The 24,444-nt window shown below is 41.5% G+C and overlaps 1 protein-coding gene, 1 long non-coding RNA gene and 1 other non-coding gene across 4 annotated transcripts in view; 1 reads left to right on the top strand and 2 right to left on the bottom strand.

The window, feature by feature from the left end:
- Window positions 1-2,253, bottom strand: part of LOC144578443 (uncharacterized) — a 41,929-nt gene extending 39,676 nt beyond the window's left edge. For both annotated transcript variants that reach the window (XR_013524229.1, XR_013524230.1), the window contains exon 1: window positions 1,055-2,253. This is a non-coding gene — a long non-coding RNA (uncharacterized LOC144578443). The remainder of the gene's footprint in view (window positions 1-1,054) is intronic.
- STMP1 (short transmembrane mitochondrial protein 1) lies at window positions 2,136-22,860 on the top strand. The gene is made up of 3 exons (XM_017975616.4): window positions 2,136-2,433; window positions 19,276-19,329; window positions 20,633-22,860. Exons 1-3 carry the CDS (start codon window positions 2,209-2,211, stop codon window positions 20,705-20,707), a joined length of 354 nt encoding a protein of 117 aa, XP_017831105.1. The 5' UTR covers window positions 2,136-2,208; the 3' UTR covers window positions 20,708-22,860.
- LOC118143945 (U6 spliceosomal RNA) lies at window positions 5,661-5,764 on the bottom strand. Its single transcript, XR_004728427.3, has one exon. It is a non-coding gene; the product is annotated as a U6 spliceosomal RNA (small nuclear RNA).
- Window positions 22,861-24,444: the final 1,584 nt, after the last annotated feature.

Genomic DNA, 24,444 nt, shown 5'->3' with positions numbered 1-24,444 from the left:
TCTGGAGACTAAAGATGCTGGAGAGGATGTGGAGAAATAGGAACACTTTAACACTGTTGGTGGGAGTGTAAATTAGTTCAACCATTGTGGAAGACAGTGTGGCGATTCCTCAAGGACCTAGAAATAGAAATTCCATTTGACCCAGCAATCCCATTACTGGGTATATACCCAAAGGATTATAAATCATTCTATTATAAACACACATGCACACGTATGTTCACTGTGGCACTGTTTACAATAGCAAATACCTGGAACCAACCCAAACGCCCACTGATGATAGACTGGGCAAAGAAAATGTGGCACGTATACACCATGGAATACTGTGCAGCCATAAAAAAGGATGAGTTCATGTCCTTTGTAGGGACATGGATGAATCTGGAAACCATCATTCTCAGCAAACTGACACAAGAACAGAAAACCAAACATCGCATGTTCTCACTCTTAGGTGGGTGTTGAACAATGAGAACACATGGGCACAGGGAGGTGAAATCACACACTGGTTTCTGTTGGTGGGTAGTGGGCTAGCGGAGGGACAGTGGGGGGTGGGGAGGTTGGGGAGGGATTATATTGGAAGAAATGCCTGATGTAGGTGATGGGGGTATGGAGGCAGCAAACAACGATGGCACCTGTGTATCTATGCAACAGTCCTGCAAGATCTGCACATGTACCCCAGAACTTAAAGTAGAATGAAAAAAAAAAAATTAGCTGGCCTGGTGGCGCACCTCTGTAATCCCGGCTACTCAGAAGGCTGAGGCAGGATAATTGCTTGAGCTCAGGATGTGGAAGTTGTGGTGAGCCAAGATAGCACCACTGCACTCCAGCCTGGGTGACCCTCCCCCCACCCCCCAAGAAAGCTCCTTCCCCATTTCCACTATGACTTTTTTTTTTTTAAACGTATACCCTTCAGGGATTCCCTGTCCCCACCAGGATTTTTTGGACCGAAACACCCTAAGTTGATGGCAGCTTTTTCTGTGGAGGACAGATGGCCAGCCAGACCTCTGAGCACAGTATCCTGCTCACCCCACCAGCTCCTCCAGCCCTGCCAGGCACATACCTGGAGGACATCTTCCCCACGCAGGCTGCCTCCCGGACCACGCTTGCTCGCCTCTGTTGAATAGATTTTGAGAATCGTGAACTGCTCTCCTTTAAGAAGATGACTGGTTTGGAGTATTCAAGATTTACACTTTCTCCTTTTTAAGGACTTTTAAATCTTTTTCTAAAAAGCTATTTATCGTTCCAGTTGAATGACCAGATCCTTAAAGAAGTTTGTTGTGTAAAAAGAAAGTGGGTGTTATTTGCAGCACGGAGCCTTTGGCGTGTTTCACTCCTGCTTCTCAGCCTTGTTTAAGCTCGCGGTGCCAGCATTACGGAGGGCCACATGACCCTCGTGGTATGTCCTGGAGATGTCAGCAGCGAAGTGGCAGCCACCAGGGAGTGGTCCTTTGGAGTTGAGTAGGAAGGGCAATATTGGGTAGTGTGGAGATTTTGTAGAGGTACAATGATGATGTTCTGATATTTATTTCCTGCTACTGAAATCTGAATCTGAGTGAACTGTCCCTATTTCTTGATAATACCAATATTGCAAAATGACAGATTCATAAAGTAATGATCATATCTTCCTTTCTGTGTGTTTATGTCTAAGAACAGTGTATATCTAAGCTCCCACTAGCTTCCTATGGATACCATCTCTGACATCTAGGTTGCTTGATAAAGGTTTCCTAAGTTGTTTTTCAGGAAGTTGGGGTCAGCTCTTGTCCAGTTTAAACCAACTGGCACCACCAACCCCTCAACTGGGCCTGCATGAAAGCCTGCTGGGCAAGGTTTTTGGCCTTCTGACATCAGACAGCCGCCATCCGAGCTTTTAAACACCCAGTCTCTACCTTAGGTCCTCAATGCTGGTTACACAGCACACCTGCGGAGCGTTGAGAGCTACAAGCCTCGTTTCCTCCTCGCAAAGTCCCGCTGGGCATAGGTGGAGGACAATTCAGCTGCGGATGAGACCCGCTGACCACGCGGTCCATCTAGGTCAGCGAGTCCTAAGCTGGGCGGTGTATTACAATCGTCCGCGTGCTGGGAGTAATACAGATTCCTGGGCCCCAGCCCAGGTTTACAGAGGGCGATGCTCAAGGCTGCCCAGCCAGGCTCAGGACTTGCTCCTCGCTGTCCCGGCGCACGCTCGCTGCCCAGCGGGTTTAGGCCGTGAGGCCGATGCGCTCCGCCAGGGGACATCAGGGCGCTGCAACGCTACGAGTCGCTTCCGGGCGCGACTGGACCGGGGGACCGGGGGACCGGGGCGGGGCGGGGCGTGACCCGGAAGTCGACTGGGGGTTCCGCTCCCGCGCATGGGGAGGCAGGCTCGGACCGGCCCGCGGAGCTTCAGCCGCCCTTCGCACCCTCTTCGCCCTCCCCACCGACATCATGCTCCAGTTCCTGGTGAGTGGAGCTGCCGGAGTGCGGGGCACGCTACCTGGGGCGCGCCTCGGACCCTTCTTTCCCCTCGAAGGCTGCCGACCCCGCTGGCCCGGCCTGGCTGAGGGCCGGGTTTGGCGTGGTTCCCGTGGTCCTTTCAGCCCCTGCGCGCGGTCGTCGCTTCTTTGGGCGGCCGTTTTCTTCCTGCCTCCCCAGAATGTCCCTTTGCCAGTATTTTAAAGCAGCCGTCCAAATCCCTAAAACTTCTAGGTGTCAGAGAGTGCGTTTCCAGAGCTACTTATTGTGTGCCGCGCCCCTCGCTCGTTGTGTAATCCTTGCATTAAAGCTTGTGTGGTCCTTGATGACTTTCCGTAGTCCGTCCCGCTTTCTTTCTGCACTCCTGTTCCATTACATAGTCGCAGGCCCGTCTCTGATGTAGAGCCCTGCTAGTTGGCATCTCTGAGGAGGTAGGAGGGCCAGAAATAAACCGTAAATTAGCCACCTCACGAAGTCCCAGAGGCTAAGTCCTCATCAGACCTTTCAGACGTGGAGGAGCGAGTTGGACACTGGTATACAAGTAATTTTTCCCCAAATGAGTAAGCATGAGTAAACTGATTGTTTCTTTTGGTCTCTTTATTTGAGTTAAAAACTAGTTTTCAGGCGAAACTCGGTATATTTCAAAGATTGCCTGGTGAAGGTTCCAGGAGAACTTGCTCATCAAATTTTCAAGTGAAAGCTTTTTTGCCAAGCTATTGTGCATTCAAAACTTGATGCTTTCAACCTCTAATTCTTATAAGACGCAGATATTCAAATGTTCAATAGCGATCTGGTGCTCTGGGAATGAGATGCTTTTCCAAATGCTGTATTTTTTTTTTTTTTTTTTTGAGACATAGCCTTGCTTTGTTGCCCAGCCTGGAATGATGGGGTGATCTCGCTGACTACAACCTCTGCGTCCTGGGTTAAAGCGATTCTCCTGCCTCAGCTTCTTGAGTAGCTGGGACTACAGGCTTGAGCCACCACACCTGGCTAATTTTTGGATTTTTAGTAGAGACGGGGTTTCACCGTGTTGGCTAGGCTGGTGTCAAACTCCTAACCTCAAATGATCCACCTGCCTTGGCCTCCCAAAGTGATGGGCTTTCAGGCGTGAGCCACCATGCCCAAATGCTGTATCTTTATCAAAGAGATTAAAACACAAAACATGCCCCTTCTGTCCTTTTGTGAAAGTTGGTAATGGATTGTTATCCAATTAGTCAAAAGAGTATCTTTAATCTGCCCAGCTAAGATAGGGCTGCTCCTTTGCCTCTAGAAGTTTCTCTAGTGTCCTAACTAGGTGTTTAGGAGTTTAGAATAGTGACAGTCATTTTCTTGTAGTAAACAGTAGATTAAAAGTGGTATCACTTAGCTCCAGAGTGTAGGATGATGTAATTGAGCTGCCTGCTATATCTGTTGCTCATTGATAAACTGAGAGGACATGATTCAATTACAATTAACTTTCTAAGTGGTTTTGCAGAATGAGTTTATTTGGTTTTGCCACAAACTTTTACTGTGTGTTAATTTTTTTTTTTTTTGAGACAGGATTTGTCTTTGTCACCCAGGTTGGAGTGCAGCCTCTAACTCCTGGCCTCAAGCAATCTTCCCACCTTAGCCTCATGAGTAGCTAGGACTACAGGCCCGCACCACCACCACCGGCTAATTTAAAAAATTTTTTTTGTAGAGACAGGTGTCGTCTAGGCCTCCCAAAGCGCTGGGATTACAGGCATGAGCCATGTGCCTGGTCAGATTCTGATCTGAGAATTCAGAATTCTCAGCATTTATGGAGAGATGCTAAAGTCATCCATTACATTCCTAACTCAGAAGTAACTGGAACACTGATTTCTCTTACTCTGGTCTCCCACCTCATTGCTTTTTTTTTTTTTTTTTTTTTTTGAGACAGAGTTTTGCTCTTGTTACTCAGGCTGGAGTGCAATGGTGCAATCTCGGCTCACCACAACCTCCGCCTCCTGGCTTCAGGCAATTCTCCTTCCTCAGCCTCCTGAGTAGCTGGGATTACAGGCACTTGCCACCATGCCCAGCTAATTTTTTGTATTTTTAGTAGAGATGGGGTTTCACCATGTTGACCAGGAGAGAAGTGGTTAGCATTACTTTTCCACATTGATTTCACCTCTGTCAAATGAGTCACTGACTGAAGTTAAGCAGGTATTTCTCTTTGCATTAGGTCATTTCATCTATAAAACAATGACCATCGTGTTCTAGTGTTTAAGAGGTTAGACTTCAGAGTCAGACTTCTCAGTTTGAACCTATCATTTTCAAGCTGTTACCACAGCGCGGGTGGGCTGTTGACATTTTCTGCACTTCCATTTCCACATCTGAAAATGCAAACCCACTTCATGATTTTGTTGTGAGGCTTAAAAATGAGTTAACACATTAAAGAGCTTAAAAACAGGGGCAATCAACAAGGATTCAGATTTTCTTTTGCAAGGTGTTCTTCGAACCCTGATTTAGTTTCTTCTCAGAAGTGGGGATTAGCTTCTCCCAGAAGGATAGGTGATAGGAAAGGTTTGGAAGTGATGAAACAGCCACAAGTGAAGTATGTGCACTCAGCTCACATTTTGGAACCCTCTCAGGTGTTTCTCCTGCAGTGGAGCAGTCTGGAAACCACTGCACTTGCTTGTGTTGCTGATCTTTCTTCCATTGTTCATATTCCTCCTCAGATTAAAATAGGTGCCCTCTATCTTGAGGAGACCTCGTTTCTGTGATTTCCCCCTTTTACTGCAGTTTTCCTTCTTTATTTAAAAAATTTTTTTAATAGTAGAGATAGAGTCTCACTGTATTGCCCAGGCTGGTCTTGAACTCTTGGGCTGAAGCAATTCTCCCACCTCAGCCTCCCAAAGTATTGGGAATATGGGCTTGAGCCACCCACCGCTCCTAGCAATTTTTTTTTTTTTTTGAGATGGAGTTTCACTCTTGTTGCCCAGGCTGGAGTGCAATGGCACTATCTCGGCTCACCACAACTTCCACCTCCCGGGTTCAAGTGATTCTCCTGCCTCAGCCTCCTAAGTAGCTGGGATTACAGGCATGTGCCATCACACCTGGCTAATTTGGTATTTTTGGTAGAGGCAGTGTTTCTCCATGTTGGTCAGGCTGGTGTCGAACTCTCGACCTCAGGTGATCCACCTGCCTCAGCCTCCCAAAGTCCTGGGATGACAGGTGTGAGCTACCGCACCCAGCCAATTTTTTTTTTTTTTTTTTTTTTTTTAATGGAATGCTTCAGGGATTTTCGTGTCGTCTTTTCGCAGGGGCCATGCTAATGTCTGTATCATTCCAGTTTTAGCGTATGTGCTGCCAAAGTGAGCACCCCCCTTTCTTTTACCGCAGTAAAAGACAGCTCTTGGCAGACAGGTACCAACACTACCTGAGGAAAACTACTACTTCCTTAATTGTAAGGTTTAGTTAGAGTTATTTTAAAGATGCTTTCAGAGGGAAGCTAACACGAAGATATTGCTGGGGGCTTTGTGTCTATGATGCTGTTGTTGTAATTCATTGCTTTTTTTCTTTTTTGAGACAGAATCTCATTCTGTCATCCAGGCTGGGAGTGCAGTTGCACCATCTTGGCTCACTGCAACCTCTGTCTCCCGGGTTCAAGCGATTCTCCTGCCTCAGCCTCCTGGGTAGCTGGGATTACAGGAGTGTGTTGCCACACCTAGCTAATTTTTATATGTTTGGTAGAGACAGGGTTTCACCATGTTGGCCAGGCTGGTCTTGAACTCCTGACTTAGGTGATCTGCCTGCCTTGGCCTCCCAAAGTGCTGTGATTATAGGTGGGAGCCACCACACCCAGCCATCTGTTGTTTTCCTTACCTCTTGAAGCCTGAAACACTCAGTGCTCTTAAATCACTTTGTCTTTAATCTCTCCTCCATGGCCTTTATGACTCCATCTCTCAGTACTCTGGGCCTCAAGTGATTCTCCTGTCTTGGTCTCCCAAAGTGATGGAGTTACAGGCGTGAGCCACTGCACCCAGCTTATAATTACTTTTACAAAGGAACTTAGAGGAAAGTGAGCTCTGGCTGCTGCAAGGGCTGAGGGGATCATATCTGGGTGTACCAGTTGGGAAGCTGCTCTGTCTAATCTCTCCTATTTTTACTGGCTGCTTCTTTCTGCTCTTGGTTTCTGTATATTGCTCAAGGCTCAGTCCTTGACCCTCTGCTCTTCTCTCCAAAATCCCCTTAAGGAGTGTGTTCCTTGTCATGCATCACTTTTTACCTCTTTGCAGACAGTTACCAACACTACCTGAGTCCTTTTCTCTGAGTTCTAGTTTCATGGCATCAGCTGCCAGCTGAATATTTTTGTCTTATCCTGGACTCATAACCTCTTCCCTCTCTTCCCCTCTTCCCTCATTCCCGACCTTACCTCTCTTCTTTGTTCCCCTCCCCTAAGTCTCTCAAATTTGAAATGTTGGCATAATCTTTAATTTTTTTCTCCCCTTTACTTCCTGTATTATTTACCTGTCATGTGCCAGGCACATGTTTTACCTACTATGTAATCTTGAACAAATTACTTAACTGTTCTTTGCCTCCGTGTCCTGAACATAAATTGGGCAATAATAGTACCTGTCTTACGACATTGGGAAGTACATGAGTTTACTCATGAAAAGAGAATGCACTTTGGTAGGCCGAGGTGGGCAGATCACTTGAGGCCAGGAGTTTGAGACCAGCCTGGCCAACAGGGTGAAAACCCGTCTCTACTAAAAATACAAATATTAGCTTGGCAGGTAGTGGGTGCCTGTAATCCCAGCTCCTGGGGAGGCTGAGGCAGGAGAATCGCATGAACCTGGGAGATGGAGGTTGCAGTGAGTCAAGATTGTGCTACTGCACTCCAGCCTGTATGACAGCCTGTATCTCAAAAAACAAAAGGAGAGAGAATGCACATAATAAACACTCAGCAAATGTTAGCTATCGTTTTAAGCCATTCAGTCTTTACTGCCCCCCGATGAAGAGTTCTCTCCATATGTTCCCACTGCCAGCTTTGTCGAGTGGGTCCTTTTCATTCCACTCCTGGACTGCCTACACTAGCTTGCTGGTGTAGAATTGTAGGTTTTGAGTTGGAAGGGTTATATTTTTGGTTCTGTAGTCCAGCTAATGTGCCCGTGCTTCAGTCTCCACTTCTCAGGGGCATCCTGTTTATATTTGGTCACTTATTGCAACAGGCTCATTATTTCGTCTGTTAATCTCTTTCGTTTTGGTCAGTGCCTCCTCACCTGGTTCTGCTTCTCAGTGTTAAAGAGCAATTCTAATCTAAATCAGAACCTTTTATGTATTTGCAGAGCATTCTGCCTTGGCACTTCTCTTATTCCCCCTCCTGTCTTGTCTTTAGGCTAAACTTTTTTACTTCTTCCACCCATTCTTCACGATTTCGAGTTCACGCTGGTTACATTTCTCTAAATATTCTAGCTTTTGAATCCTCTCTAAAACATGGCACCATATAGTCTGATAAGCCATAGAGAAGTAGGGCTGTTGCCTCTACTTGTTTCTCTTGCTGACCTTGGCTCTGTCCTCTCTGGTAGCTGCCAGGGTAATCATCCCATATTAATTGCCTTATTCACATGCTCAGAAACTGCCTATGGTCTCTGCCTCCTGCCACATCAAATCATAAATAACCACTTTTACTTTCAAGGTTTGGTAATCTAGTCCTTTCCCATTGCTCTTCTGTATATAATCCTCTGTTTTAGATTGGCTCGGCTAATCTTACTGATCTGTAACCAACCTGTGAACCATCTTGTTTTAATACCTTCCCACTGGTTTTCTTTTTTTTCTTTCCCCTTTTCTTTTGAGAAAGAGTTTCACTCTTGTTACCCAGGCTGGAGTGCAATGGCACAATCTCGGCTCACTACAACCTCCGCCTCCTGGGTTCAAGCGATTCTCCTGCCTCGGCTTCCCAAGTAGCTAGGATTACAGGCATGTGCCACCACACCTGGTTAATTTTTTTTTTTTTAAGTAGAGATGGGGTTTCACCATGTTGGTCAGGCTGGCCTTGAACTCCTGACCTCAAGTGGTCCACCCAACTCGGCCTCCCAAAGTGCTGGGATTACAGGCATGAGCCACCGCACCCAGCTGGTTTTCCCTTTGTCCTTTTTGCCTTCCTAATTACTCTTCATGGTCCCACTCTCGTCTTGTCCCGTGAGGCCCTCCTGATGACTTATGCTCCTGAAACCTTTACACTATTACATCTTTGTTTTGTTTTGTTTTTGAGACAGTCTTGCTCTGTCACCCAGGCTGGAATGCTGTGGTGTAATCTTGGCTTACTGCAACCTCTGCCTCCCAGGTTCAAGCAATTCTCGTGCCTTAGCCTCCCAAGTAGCTGGGATTACAGACGTGTGCTGCCATGCCCAGCTAATTTTTGTATTTTTAGTGGAGGCAGGGTTTCGCCATGTTGGCCAGCCTGGTTTCAAACTCCTGGCCTCATGTGATCCGCCCACCTCGACCTCCTAAATTTCTGGGATTACAGGTGTGAACCGCCATGCTTAGCCTTACACTGTTACACTATTATGTTCTATTTCCTCATTTATTTAGTTCTTACATGTTTTTTCATTAGCTTCTGAATAATTATCTTGCACCTTGTTTATTATGTTTATTTCTAGGTGTGTTTTCGTTTTGTGTTGTTTCGAGTGGTGTTCTTTTTAATTTTCAAATTAGTTGTTGCTGAGGTACAGAAATGCCAGTAATTTTGGTATATTGATTTTGTATCCAGCAAGCTTGTCTACCTCTTAGCTCTAGTCATTTGTCTATAGATTAACTTGGAAGTGAACCAGTGAAGGTAACGACAGTTTTGTATCCTTTTCCAATTTTTATTACTCTTATTTGTCCTTTCTTCCTTTTGTTGTGTAAGCTAGGACTTCCAGCAGAAGTGACAAGAGTGGACATCTAGTTTTGTTTCTGCTTTTAATGAAAATTTCAAGTTTTAGTATGATGTTTGTGATTTTTTTTAACAGATCAGGAAAATTCCTTCTAATTTCTAGTTTAAGACTTAGTTTTCATTGTGATTGGCTATTGAATTTTTCTTTCTTTTTTTTTTTTTTTTTTTTGAGACAAGGTCTCACTCTCACCCAGGCTGGAGTTCAGTAGTGCAATCATGGCTCACTGTAGCATTAACCTCCTGGACTCAGGCTATCCTTCCACCTCAGCCTCCTGAGTGGAATTTTTAAAATATTTTGTAGGGGGTCTCACTAAGTTACATAGGCTGGTCTCAAACTCTGGGCTCAAGCGATCCTCCTGCTTTGGCCTCCCAAAGTGCTGGAATTACAGGCATGAGCCACTGTGCCTGGCCAGCTATTGAATTTTATCATGGTGTTTCTCCATCTGGTGATGATGTGGTTTTTATCCTTTAATATGTTAGTATAAATTTTGTTAGTAGATTTCTAATACAAAGTACTTAAACTCTGTGGTCCATTTGAGACCATCAACATGGTCATGTGCTATGGTGTAGTCACTGTACCTTCATGTATTTTAGTCTTGGCTTTCTAGACTAGGTCATAAATTCCATGGGAACAAGCATTATACCCTGTACTTGCATTTACCAAGTACATGGGTTCGTTTTGGGGTCACTTAGTCAATACTTGGTGATTGATTTCATTTATTTAATTTTAGGTCTTCCTTTTTTGCCTCATTACTACCTCAGTCATAAAATATTTGAATATTTGAATCAGTCACTCTGAGAACAGGCAAACCAGCTCCACCTGTGCACCTTTTCCAAAGTGTTTACTGGCTGACTTTTCACGAATGTCCCTGTTTAATGGACTGGCTCAAAGTAGTAACAGCTTTTTTCTCCCTTTCTTTATTGTCCAAGGAATATTATTGAATATAAAACCTAACTTACCTCTTAAAAATGTGCTTCTCTGTGGTTGTAGTAGAAGGGATGTAGGCTGTATCTTCAGCAGATTTTATTTTAATGTATAGTATGCGGGTTTTATTATTATTTGAAGCAGTTGTTAAACACATTTGATAATGTTTTCCACACTGAGTTTAAACACTAAGACACAAAAATGGTGAATTTTTTCCCCATCTCCTTGGAATGGAGAGGGCTTTTGACTGCTTCTCTACCTGAGTCTAAAATTAAGAAATAAAATGATCAATTTTTGTTTTTTGTCAGTGTGTAGATTTTTCTTAGTTTAGACTACAAATCATTTTTGGATTGGCTGGGGTAATTTTATCCTTCTGAATGCTAGTTGTAGCTATATTTGCTAAATAAAATGAGATTAATTTTAGATTTCTTAAACCTTTGTCAGAAAATATAAACCTTTGTCAGATTAAACCTTCGTCAGGTTCTGTGTCATAATTTGGGTTTGACAAGTTGACAAATCCTGTTTTAGATTGACTAAACATGGGTGTGTTGGTTTGAAAATGTAATTTGATGAGTCATAGTTCAGATTTGTCAGATACTTTGGGTTATTGCCAGGAGCCATCCCCAGATAAAAATCATAGCTTTATTTGCTGATCTACATACACAACTTTTTGACTGGGGAAAGAGTTGAGCAAATGATAAGAGTCAGGGTTATTTGTTTGTTTGTTTGTTCATTTTTTAAGGCAGGGTCTTGTCACCCAGGCAGGAGTGCAGTGGCGCAAGGTAAAGGAGTCCTTCCACCTCAGCCTCCTGAGTAGCTCAGACGACAGGCACACACACCATCACCCCTGGTTAATTTTTGTATTTTTTGTAGAGACAGGGTTTCACCATGTTGCTCAGGCTGGTCTTGGACTCCTGGGCTCAGTTGATCTGCCCACCTCAGCTTCCCGAAGTGCTGGGATTGCAGGCGTGAGTCACCATGCCTGGCCGAGAAGAGTCAGTTTGCTTTGTGGTTTGGCTTTCTTTCTTTTTAAGAGTTAGTGCTTTTTTATGTTGATAAATAAAACATGCCTAACCTGTTCATAAGTGTCCATACATTAAAAAGCTGACTGACAGCTGTCATATAGAGCCAACCGCTATTTGAGGTAGTCTTCGCTTTTTCACATTTGACATTTCTATTCTTTTTAAACATTTATTCAATCTGGAAGCCTTGAAGTTGTCTTTGATTTCCTGTTTCATCCCGTATAGCTGATATTATTTTAGTAAGACCTAATGATCTTTTTATAGCCTTCAGACATAATTCATATACGACAGAAATCACCCATTTAAAGTGTATAATTCAGTTATTTTTAACATGTTTGCAGAATCGGGCAACTATCGTTACTATCTAATTTTATATCTAATGTTTCATTATCTCAAAAAGAAACCCCTTACCTCCTAGCATTCACTTCCCATTTTCCTCTTCCCCAACACTGGACAACCACCAATTTATTTTGTGTCTTTATAGATTTGTCTATTCTGAATGTTTCCTTTAAATGGAATCATATATGTGGTCTTTTCTAACTACCTTTTATAACATTTTCAAGGTTCGTCCATGTTGTAGTGTGAATCAATACTTCATTTTATGACTGAGTAAATATTACACTGTATGGATATAACATTTTGTTAATTATTTCGCCAGTTGATGGACATTCAAGATATTTCTACTTTTGGCTATGATGAGTAATCTGGCTAGGAATATTTGTGTACAGGTTTTTGTGTGGGTATTTCTTTTTACTTTTTTTTTTTTAAGGATGGGGTTTCACCATGATGACCAGGCTGGTCTTGAACTCCTGACCTCAGGTGATCCACCCACCTTGGCCTACCAAACTGCTAGGATTACAGGCTTGAGCCACTGCCCTCAGCCCATGGATATGAATGTCAGTTCTCTTAGGTATATACCCTAAAGTAGGATTGCTGCATCATATGGTAACTTTTTGCTCAACATTTTGAGGAACTGTTGGACTCTTTTCCAGAGTGGCTGCACCATTTTACATTTTCACCAGTAATGTATGACGGTTTCAATTTCTTCATATCCTCACCAACATTTGTTGTTGCTGTTATTGTTTTTGTTTAAGCAGTTCTAGTGGGTGTGGCATAGTTCCTCATTGTGGTTTTGATTTGCATTTCCTCAGTGACTAATGATGTTGAGCATCTTTTCATGTGCTTTTTGACTATTTGTATCTTTGGAGAAATCCTTTCACATCATTTGCCCATTTTTATTTTATTTTATTTCTTTCTTTTTGAGATGGAGTCTTGGTCTGTTGCCCAGGCTGGAGTGCAGTGGTGCAATGTCGGCTCACTGCAACCCCCACTTCCTGGGTTTGAGCAGGTGCCCACCACCATGCCTGGATACTTTTTGTATTTTCACCAAGTTGGCCAGGCTGGTCTTGAACTCCTGACGGCAGGTGATCCACCCACCTTAGCCTCCCAAAATTCAGGGGTCATAGGTGTGAACCACTGTGCCTGGCCAATTTTTGCCCAGTTTTAAATTGAGTTATTTATTTATTTTTTGTCATTCAGTTGTAAGAATTATTTATATATTCTGGATACAGATCTCTTATCAGATAAATGTTTGAAAATGTTTTATCCAATGCTGTGTGTTGTCTTTTCACTTTCTTGATGGTATTCTCTGAAACACAGACATTTTAAATTTTGATGAAGTCCAATTATTCTTATTATTTTTTGGTTTCTTGTACTTTTGGTGTCATATCTAAGAAAACTAATTGCCCAGCCCCACTCATGAAGGTTTATACCTGTGATTTCTTTGAAGCGTTTTATAGCTTTAGCTCTTACATGTAGATCTTTAATCCATTTTGAGTTAATTTTTGTGTATAGTATGAGGTAGGGGTTCAACTTTATTCTTTGCATGTGGATATCTCATTGTCCCAGCACCATTTCTTGAAAAGATTATTCCCAGCACCATTTCTTGAAAAAACTATTCTAACTATATTGAACATCTTGGCCCTCTTGCTCTTGTTGAAAATCACTTGACCATAAGCCTTTACGGTTTATTCCTGGACTCTCCACTCTATTCCATTGATCTTCATTGATCAGTAGAAACAATTCACTCATGTTTGCTTGCTGTCTCCTATGCCACCACAGTAGTCAACTCTTCTGTAATAGGTACTGGGTTTTCTTAAAAACAACACTGCACTGTGCCTCCATGTGCCCCAAGTGCATTTTCTGTTTTTTTTTTTTAATGGATTGGAGGTTTCAGTGGGACGGGAGAATCACAAGGAATCAGGTGTTCAGAGGAATGTATTGAGTAGAGGTGAGGAACTAGGATGTTGAAAAGTGAAAAAAGGAGAGAAGGAGAGGAAGAAAGAGGAAGAAAAAGAGGGAGAGAGAACAGGAATATTGCTTCATTCTAAAAATGGGTATTAATAATGGCCGATCAATATTTTGTGTATTTAAAATGGAGAACTCTATAAATATTTATTGAGTTTACTTGTTCCGGATCTGAGTTGAAGTCCTGGATATCCTTATTAATTTTCTGTCTCGTTGAGTCTAAATCTCGTTATGGGTCTTATGTATCTAGGTATTAAGATCTCTTATTGTTGCATTGATCCTTTTACCACTGTATCTTTGTTGCTTTGAAATCTATTTTATCAAATGTGAGAATTGCAACTCCTGCTTTTTGTTTATTTATTTGTTTTTGCTCTCCATTTGGTTGGTAAATTTTTCTCTAACCCTTTGTTTTGAGTCTTTATGTATCTTTGGATACACAATTGAAGGAAAAATAAAATCTTTTATGAACAAGCAAGTACTCAGAGATTTTATTACCACCAGGCCTGCTTTACAAGAACTTCTGAAAGAGGCATTATACATAGAAAGGAACAACCAGTATGAGCCTTTCTAAAAATATACCAAAAAGTAAAGAGCATCAACATAAAGAAGAATTTACATCAACGAATGGATAAAATAGCCAGTTAACGTCAAATGGCAGTAACCCTAAATTTAAATCGACTAAATCCCCCAATCAAAAGATACAGGCAAAACCTAACGGTATATCCAAAGATACATTTTTTTATTCCTACATCTTTTCATCATCTAACAGGTCCTTGCTTCCTTAGCCTTTTCTGAGTATAGCTATCAGGAGAATGCTTGTAAGGCAGTGCTTTCATCATGTTGCTGTGGGCAAAGAGTAGTCAGTGGCTCCCTACCATAATTGCATATGAAGAAAACTCCCCTGCCTCTGTCACCCAGGCTGGAGTGCAGTGGCATGGTCTCAGCTTACTGTAATGTCTACCTCCTGAGCTCAAGCGATCCTCCCACCTTAGCCTCCTGGGTAGCTGGGACTGTAGGTGTATGCCACCACAAAGTGCTGGGATTACAAATGTAGCCATTGTGCCTGGCTGCCCTACCAGCTTTTTGAAGCACATCAGCTAGCCCTGCCTGGCTCTCCATACTTAATTCTCTCCATTCTTTAACTCATATTCTCTTTTCCAGTCAGGTCTGTTTCTTTTTTTTTTTGAGACGGGGTTTCGCTCTTGTTACCCAGACTGGAGCGCAATGGCGCCATCTCGGCTCACTGCAACCTCTGCCTCCTGGGTTCAGGCAATTCTCCTGCCTCAGCCTCCTGAGTAGCTGGGATTACAGGCACACGCCACCATGCCCAGCTAATTTTTTGTATTTTTAGTAGAGACAGGGTTTCACCATATGACCAGGATGGTCTCGATCTCTTGACCTCGTGATCCACCCGCCTCGGCCTCCCAAAGTGCTGGGATTATAGGCATGAGCCACTGCTCCCCGGCCAGGCCTGTTTATTTTATACCAGTTATCACATCTTCATTCCCATCTTGTGCCTTGATTTTCCACATTCAGTTTATTTTGCATTTTTTTTTTTGCCAGTTGTGTTAGTCCATTTTCACGCTGCTGATAAAGACATACTCAAGACTGGGTAATTTATACAGGAGAAAGGGTTTAATAGACTTATAGTTTCACATGGATGTGGAGGCCTCACAATCATGGCAGAAGGCAAGGAGGAGCAAGTCACATCTTACATGGATGGTGGGAGGCAAAGAGAGAGAGAGCTTGTGCTGGGGAACTCCTCTTTATAAAACCATCAAATCTCATGAGACTTATTCACTGTCACGAGAACAGCATGGGGAAGACCTGTCCCCCCGATTCAATTACATCCCACTGGGTCCCTCCCATAACACATGGGCATTCAAGATGAGATTTGGGTGGGGACACAGCCAAACCATATCACCAGTTTAAATGTGAACACTTAGCATTTTAGAGCCTTTAATATCAACCTGAGGTACATATCTTTCAAGTATGATTTCTTAAAAGAATCCATTCTGTATCATTCATTTTGCCACTTAATGGATGGCCTAGTTCTGATTTTTGGAGCATCTGTTAACATTGAAAATCCTGTGCAGGGTCCTGCCTTCTGTTATATAACTCTTACCTACCATTTCTTTCTATTTATCATTTAAGTCCTCTAAGGGCAGAGATCATTTTAATCCTCTCATGGGGCTAAATATGAAGCTGATTTTTAGAATATAAAGGTCTGCAGTCCCTTAATCAGAATCTTTGGGGGTCAGATGTATTTGGGAAATCAGATTTCTTTCAGATTTTAGAAAAGCAATAAGCTGCATCATGTACCTTGGTACTTAACACCCCCAGCAACATCTGGAATAGCACTTTGTAATCAAATGTATTAAATTTTTTGCTGTGAGACATATTTTCCAGTGGGGGTCTAAGGCAGGATCTTGGATTTAAAGATTTCTATTTCTATGGCAAAAAATTATTATTCACACTAAAGTGTGATAAAGGCTATAAATAGTCTCCTGTTAGTTAGGTCGGGTATGCTCTTGCTACCAAATGAGTTTTGATGAAGTGTAGTTTGGATTGAGTTGGGTTTCAGAATTGTGAAGCTTCACTGATTCTTAGCCTACTCTGTTTATAGAGCTGAAAATGTGATTCTTCTGTTGTGTACTGCTCTGTGCCAGTCTAGAGTTCTCTTTTGGGGCTCTTAGCTCCAGCATCTTCTTCCCATCTGTTTTTCCTGTACACTGCTTTCCTCATGTCAGTCCTCTGTTCCCAAAGTTCCAGTGTTTTACCATTAACTGTCCCCAATATGCCTGAGAAAAGAAGCTACTTTTTTCATACCATTAAAATCCCAAAGTTATTGCAGAGAAGGTGTGATAGCAGTGTACTTAGTGTTGATCTTGGGAAGAAAGCATTGCATTGCTTAAACCATAGTCTTCTCTGCAGGGAATACGAAGGGGTGACCATGTGATGTGGGGGGAAGCAGGGCATTGCGATGGCATTCAGCTTACAGTTACTGATGAGGTTTCCAGGTCTTGGCCTGGAAGAAATTAGGCATTCTTGGCCTGCAAAGAGGTTTCAGACTCATCCAAGACCTCCTATAATCTGACTCCAGTCTAACCCCTCAGACTGAGTCACTGTTCTTTAGATTTAGGTTTTATTTTTTTGTCTAAACTTGTCTATTGACCATCCCATGAACAACATACTCTCTGCGCTTTTCTGGCTTCATACATTTTTCCCAACATTTCTTTTAGTGATATTTTTCTTGTGTATTTTATCTTACAATACCCCATTGGTAGATTTGGTAGTATTCTGAAACTGGAATTGGATATGACTTGTTTACAGGCTCATTGTTTTTGTTTTGTGTTGTGTTTTAAAATAATCACAAGTTTTTCATTCCCTGATGCCTGGCAAAGTTGCCAAAATGAAGCCACATTAGACATGCCCCATTTACTTAGAGACGTGTAGTAAGAACTAGGGATCTTAGAATGTTGGAGCTGGACATTACATTGTTAGTATAATGTTTTATAAATCAGAAAGCTCAAATCAGCAAAGTTCCAGAGAGGTAAAGTGTCTCGCTTTAGAGACACCACTTGATAGTGGTGGAACCAGAACTCGATTATTTTTCTTGAAAGTTTTAAAATGCCATGTTTTTTCTTTTTGGTGTTAGAGCTAATACTTTCATTTGATTTTTTCCCTCTTCTTTTAAGTAAATTTAATACTCCTTCTGGATTTGGAAAACCCCTTCCTACCTGGTTTCAACCCATTGGAGAAAAAAAATTATTCTGCTTCAAGGTGCCACATTAGCGAAAGTAGGATTTTGTAGGCCATATCTGATTAATCAAATGATCAGAATAGTCTATGAGTAGAGATTAGATAGCATCTTTTATTTTATTTTATTTTCCCCCGAGATGGAGTCTTGCTCTGTGGCCCAGGCTGGAGTTCAGTGGTGTGATCTCGGCTCACTGCAACCTCTGCCTCCTAGGTTCAAGCAATTCTGCCTCAGCCTCCCAAGTAGCTGGAATTACAGGTGCTCCCCCCATACCTGTCTAATTTTTGTATTTTTAGTAGAGACAGGGTTTCCCCATTTTGGCCAGACTGGTCTTGAACTCCTGACCTTGTGATCCACCCGCCTTGGCCTCCCAAAGTGCTGGGATTACAGGTGTGAGCCACCATGCCCAGCTGTTTCGTGTTTCTTATTGCTAACAACAAACCAATTTAAATTATGCTATTTAAGCTTAGTAAGTTTAAAGCATACTAAGGACCCAGCTGCATTCTGTTCCCCTATGTACATATATCCAACTTGAAGATAAGGTTCAACCATGCCGTGTGTGATTGATGGTGTTAAGTGCCGCACTTAATTTTTTTTAAACCTCCCTGTTGCGTATTGATTGAATAAAAGCAACTCTGATTAAAGAAAATGATGAAAAAAACAGATGCTAGTTTGAATTTATAAAATGAGAAATTAAGCTCCAGATGGAGGCTCTTAATTACCAGGGGAAAACAGGGAATTATCATCATTAAAACTCAAAGCTGAGGAGCCTTGGCCCTTTTGGGTATATCTAAACTTTCATGAACGAATTTTTGTTTAGGAAAACAGTCACCAATTGGGATAAATATTTAAAGTTTTCTAAAAATTGTGCCTCTCTCTTGTCACTGAGTTAGGGCTGTGTTTCCCGCCGACCTTAAATGTCTTGCCTGTTGGACTGTACCTGTGGCAGAGTGCTAAGCCATATGTGCTCTCAGTGGTGTGTCAGCATTTTCTCTTCATCTCTGTCATCACATATTTTAGTTTTTGAGTGTGAAGCTAATGTAGATTGTCTTGTGCTCCTTGTTGCGAATGACCTTGGACAAGCCCCTTTCCATCCTGGGCATCCCTTTCCTCTTTTGAACTATGAAGAGCTTGTAAATTATGAGAGTCCCTTCATTTTTTAAGATCCTGTGATTTGACTGAATATTTATTTATTTATTTATTTAGAGACAGAGTCACTCTCTGTCTCCCGGGCTGGAGTTCAGTGGAACGATCTCATCTCACTGCAACCTCCGCCTCCTGGTTTCAAGCGATTCTCCTGCCTCAGCCTCCCAAGTAGCTGGGATTACAGGTGTGAGCCACCACACCCAGCTAATTTTTGTTGCACCATGTTGGCCAGGCTGGTTTCAAACTCCTGACTTCATCTGATCCACCACTTTGGCCTCCCAAAACGCTGGGATTATAGGCATGAGCCTCCATGCGTGGCCTTGACTGAATATGTTAAAAACCACATAATTTTTATTTGATGCAAAAAGAAATAACAATATCCATAACCAAAAAAGGACAAAAGAATTGCAGCATTCAAAAAGAAAAATCTGAACTTTGGCTTGAGTTTCCAGAGCTTGTAGTCAAGTATTTATGTGGGTTGTGCGGGGATAAGATAATTCAGGGTAGATTTATACAGTGTTACCTTTTATTCTTTTTTGTTGTTTTATTTTCCTTCTTATGTTTGGTTGATGTCACCATTTATTTTTTTGTATACTCTTTAGCCACATGAGAGGGCATCTCATGTGTTTATAGAAGAAAAATGTGAATCTCATGTTGTACACAGCCCTAGACTGGACACCAAGGTCTTCTAACTGTCCTAAGCTTCTTAGGAAGATACTGTCTATGTGTTTTAGTTTGGAATCAGACTGGCACAGGACTCGATATGCGCTGTAACTCTTCCTGTTCTATTTTTCAGCTTGGATTTACATTGGGCAACGTGGTTGGAATGTATCTGGCTCAGAACTATGACGTAAGTGGCCATGTCTATGACCTCCTTGATTCCATGTAACTGTTTTAGAGTGACTCTTCTTTGTTTGAGGTAAGGTGTACCTTCTAGCATAAATGAAGTCCATAGGGCTGAGGAAAATTCCTGAATATTATAGAGTGGTTGCCATTGAAAAAGTAATCCAACTCATGAACCATCTGCCTTCCATATCACCACAAGAGGGCAAAATCCCTTCAGTTTAGCTGGCCTCATGATGATCCTCAGCTGTGGCTTAGTAGCCCAGAGTAATATTAAGTTGGGCTCTTAAAATTTTTTTGGGAAATCATGTGATAAGTGAGAATTTAAGGATTAATTGGATAATCTTTTCAGCCCCACTACCCAGTAGTAGAGATGACTTAGAATTTTGGAGATCCATAGGGGTAGGGGGACTGAAAAATGTCGATCTATATTCCATCTCAAAAATTCTAAGTGTAGCACATTTGAGGACAGAGTTTTGTGAAGTTGTGTTAACCTTCCTTTATAGAGGGTGATGTTGAAAACCAGGTGGTGCAGCTGCCTATGAATGGGGATCCTGGACAAGTGTTTGAAAAACACAAGCAAGGGAAACATGTATTAACTTGATTTATTTTGTAGTAAAGCTTTTAGCATGACAAAGGGAATTCCTTTTGTCAACCTTCTTTTGAGTCATCTGGTTTTCTAGGCAGGGGCTTTATTATGTCACATTTATTTATATGTACAGCCTTTACTTGGCACCAGATCGAGCAGTTAAGTGGGTATATAAAAGTAGCAGTGGCCTTCAGAGAAGAAACATACTTATCTTACAACTTCTGATATCTCTCATATGCAATTATGAGGCTAAGAAATACCACTATTGGCCAGGTGCAGTGGCTTATGCCTGTAATCCTAGCACTTTGGGAGGCTGAGGGGGGTGGATTGCTTGAGCTCAGGAGTTTGAGACCAGCCTGGGCAACATGGTGAAAACCCATCTTTACAAAAAATACAAAAATTAGCCAGGCGTTGTGGCATGTCTGTGGTCCCAGCTGCTTGTGGGACTGAGGCAGGAAGGATTGCTTGAGCTCTGGAGGTCAAGGCTGCAGTGAGCTTTGTTTGCACCATTGCACTCTAGCGCCTGAGTGACAGCATGAGACTCTGTCTGAAAAAAAAAGAAAAAAAAAAAAAAAAACTTAGAAAGAAATGACTACTATTTAGCAGATCTCTTTCAGAGAAAGATAAAAGCTTGTAAAACCATTTATCTTTGGAGGAAGAGAAGTAAAAGAATATTGATTAGGTAGATGCAAAATTGTAATAATCTTTCTTCTCTTTAAAGATACCAAACCTGGCTAAAAAACTTGAAGAAATTAAAAAGGACTTGGATGCCAAGAAGAAACCCCCTAGTTCATGAGGCTGCCTCCAGCACTGCCTTCGGGATACACTGATGCTACTGCTCTTGAGGGCCTCTTTTACCATCTGAACCAAAAGCCTTTGTTTTCATCTTCAGCCTCAGCGCTCCTCTTCTTTGCTAGACCCTGTGTTTTTTGCAAGCAAAATGGGGCCCCAATTTGAGAACTACCCTACATTTCCAACATACTCACCTCTTCCCATATTCCCTTTCCAACTGCACGGGAGGTCCTAAGACTGGAATTATGGTGCTAGATTAGTAAACATGACTTTTAATGAGTAGTGTCTTCTTTATTGTTTGCGTTTTTTACTACCTTTTGTCAAGAGAAAAACTGATGAGTTTGTGTAGCTGGTCAGATACAAATAATAGTGACTTCACAGTTTAGCAGTTATAATGGGTACTTGTTAAACATTTGATACTAAATTATGTTGCTGCAAAGTAATTAAAATTAACATCTTAGAGGTAGTTTCTGGTGAATTATTCATTTATTTTATACTGTTAGGCAGCTGCATAGTTGCTAATTTAACCAATAAATAAATTTCATTAACTAAGAAACAATTCTGAGAATGCTGTCAGAAATTGGGGAATGAAAAAATATGCAAAATAATGGTCTTTGTCCCAGTAGAGTTCAGTCTATTTAGTGTTCTTGTTTTTCCTTAATGATGTATTTGATATGACTTTTTTCCTTCTCAAAAGGATCATACTTGGGATTACAGGTATATTTGATATTATATGATGGATAAGTGAAAACTTATTAAAGGAGATTTTATACCTTTTCACATTAAAAAGGGTATTTTTATTATTACTTTGTAGTGATTCTCTTAAGAAAAAATGTAGCCCAAATGTATAGTAAAATCAGTGGCTCAAGAATTTCTGCTTCTCATCATAATTGATGCTTTGTTTTTTCCTGCAATCAGAAATTCCATGTATTTGTCAAATGTATAATCAGCTCTTACATTTTTTTAAATTAAAAAAAATTTAAATGATCAATTTTCCCATGGGACAAGATACAAAAGTAATTTCATATAAAGGGCCTCTCCCACCCCTGTTCTCTGGCTCCTGGCTCCTCTTTGGCAAGTTACTGTTACCACTTTGCCTTATTCAGAAAGAGTCTGTGCCTAAACAAACAGGTGTAACACAAATAGTAACTATACATAGAGGTCTGCTCCTTGCCTTTTTTTTTTTTTAATGGAGTTCGTTCTATATCAGCATGTAAGTAGCAAGGAACCTCATTCTTTTTTTGGCTGCATACGATTCTTTTGAAAAGATATAATTGATTTAATCTGCTACTGGTGAATGCTTAGGTGGTTCTTTTGCTATTACAGTGATAACCTGAAAGTATAATTTACACCAAATGTAGATAAATACCCATTTCACTAGTGGTTTTTTTCAGAGGGCTTGTTGAGCAGCTTCACTAATAATGCCATTTTTGAAGACATGGCAGATTCAGCATCAATAAACTGAAGAATTATTTAAAGCATCTTTTTTTCAGACCGTGATGACACCGATTCTGTCTCTGAAAACTTGAATCTCTCCTACATGGAAGTAAGTTTTATTCTGTCAAGATTGTCCTTATTAGTGAGACAGATTAGGATTAAGTTATTGTTTGAATTTTCCCTAGCAGTGTGATCACAGGCAAGTGGCTATTCTTTTTTTAGCTTTTTTTTTGATACAGAGTTTCACACTGTTGCCCAGGCTGGAGTGCAGTGGCACAGTCTCAGTTCACTGCAACCACTGCCTCCTGGGTTCAAGTGATTCTTGTGCTACAGCCTCCCAGGTAGCTGGGATTACAGGTGTTCACCACCACGCCTGGCTAATTTTTGTATTTTTAGTAGAGCCGAGGTTTCACTATGTTGGCCAAGCTGGTCTTGAACTCCTGGCCTGAAGTGATCTGCCCACTTCAACCTCCCAAAGTGCTGGGATTATAGGCATCAGCCACCGTGCCTGGCTTCTTTAAACTTTTATTTTAGGTTCATTTAATAGGTAAATTGTGTGTCACAGGGGTTTGTAGCCTATTCTTTCAGAAACATTTGCATTATTTGTAGATGTGGATGTAAATACCCACCTCATGGGGTTTTCATGAGAAATAATTGAGATAATGTATGTAATGTTGCACAGTGCTTTGCAGGCTAATAAATAGTAACTACTAATACAAACTTGTTGCTTTTTGGCTAGTTCTGCAGTCACTTTTGAATCAGCTTATGAACCACACAAAAAATTTGTCATTATTCTGTGATCACTGTTTTTGATACTGATGAACAGTATCCACCTGGATCATACCATCTGGCTCACAAGATTTGATCTTGAATTGTTAGCAGAATGAACAAGAGCCTCAAAGGATGAAGGTTACCTTTTGGGTATTAAAAATGCCAGAAGGTTAGAAAGCTGTTTCCAAAGAGGGATTCCTTGTTACCAACCATGATAGTGTTACTATGGCATGTGTGGTCTCCCAGAGTGACTGCTTTGGGGTTGGAGGTCACTTAGCTGTTGGAAGGTTAGGTTCTTGTAAACAAGGCTCATTTGTACTTAGAGCTTCCCTTAGGGGTAACACTTAACATTGCAGAGGGGATCATTTCTACCAGTGGGAGCCATCTAGCAGATCAGTTCTTAAGTTCAGCTTCACCATGTAAACAGCTACACAGTACACACAGGCTGACTTCGCATTCACCATTCACATCCCCTCTCCTAGTTCTGTGTTCTTGGCAGCAGCGAAAAGGACCTCAAGCCCTCAGGCAAGATGATCTTCCCTGAGATATATCTTGGACGAACCCAGAACCATCATAGATTTGAGGGTGTAGTTGAAAATCCCTACTGTGAATGGGGTTTGTGGTACTGAAAGTTACCCCTTCCCTGGGATTTTTGTAGGAACCCTTGCCACACAGATCAATGGAGTGGTGGGAAGAAGCACCACAAGACATGCCTTTTTTTTTTTTCTTTGAAAAATGTTTGAAAGCTCCTACTAATACTGTTAGGAAAACGTCTGCGACATTTGACCATAAAATGAGAGTTACTCAAGATACTAGTGCGGATTACTCTGACGTGTGAAATACAAGACTTCAAGATTGATGCTGAAGACTTCAGGAAACTTAATAAATACATTGAGCTTGAACAACTTATCCCTAAACTGTATTCCTCCCAAACAAAACAAAAACAAAGCGAGTGAAAAAACCTTTTTAAAAACTGTGAAAGAGGCTGAATTTTATAAATTGAATAGACCTTTCTTCTGATTGGATATTTTATGTTAGTAAGCAGTTACCTGATTCTGATTTAAAGGAGTAATTTTTTTATTCTCTTTTTCTACTCATTTACTCAATGAGTGTGTGTGACTATAGAGAAAAGTAGACTGTGTGGTTTTTCTGGTTGTCTGTACATGTTGGCTCATGGAGCATATGAACACGTGTAATGTTTTCATTTCCACTAAGCTGTTTGCTCCCTAGATACTATGCTAGTGTTTGTTTTTCTGCCGAGGTCTCCCACATTTTTACTGCCTTTTCTGAGTTATTCCTCCTGAAGGAACATTATATACTGTACTGGAGCAAATGAGGCTTTTCTTAAACTTTCAGTCTTGGGTTTTGCATGTAGTATTTCCATTCCTTGCAGATGAATGAGTTCTTTTTTTCTCTATTGACTATGAGGGCCGTGCCTTGCCGAAAGGAATAGGGTGGTGAAGGGAAAATATTTAGAGATCTTGCCTGGTCTTAATAGGGAGTTTGTAACACTTAGATTTTCAAGTGTTCAGT

The sequence above is a fragment of the Callithrix jacchus genome, chromosome 11 (assembly GCF_049354715.1).
Source record: "Callithrix jacchus isolate 240 chromosome 11, calJac240_pri, whole genome shotgun sequence".
In the NCBI taxonomy this organism is placed as follows: Eukaryota; Metazoa; Chordata; class Mammalia; order Primates; family Cebidae; genus Callithrix; species Callithrix jacchus.
Note: the sequence above shows the minus strand (reverse complement) of the source record. Positions and strands in the feature narration are given on the sequence as shown.

Bases quoted from the DNA above. Each gene is read 5' to 3' on its own strand.
- STMP1 (XM_017975616.4), top strand. From the start codon at position 2,209: ATGCGCTCCGCCAGGGGACATCAGGGCGCTGCAACGCTACGAGTCGCT. The intron at 2,434-19,275 runs GTGAGTGGAGCT...TCTATTTTTCAG, and splicing joins ACATCATGCTCCAGTTCCTG to CTTGGATTTACATTGGGCAA. The intron at 19,330-20,632 runs GTAAGTGGCCAT...TTCTCTTTAAAG, and splicing joins ATCTGGCTCAGAACTATGAC to ATACCAAACCTGGCTAAAAA.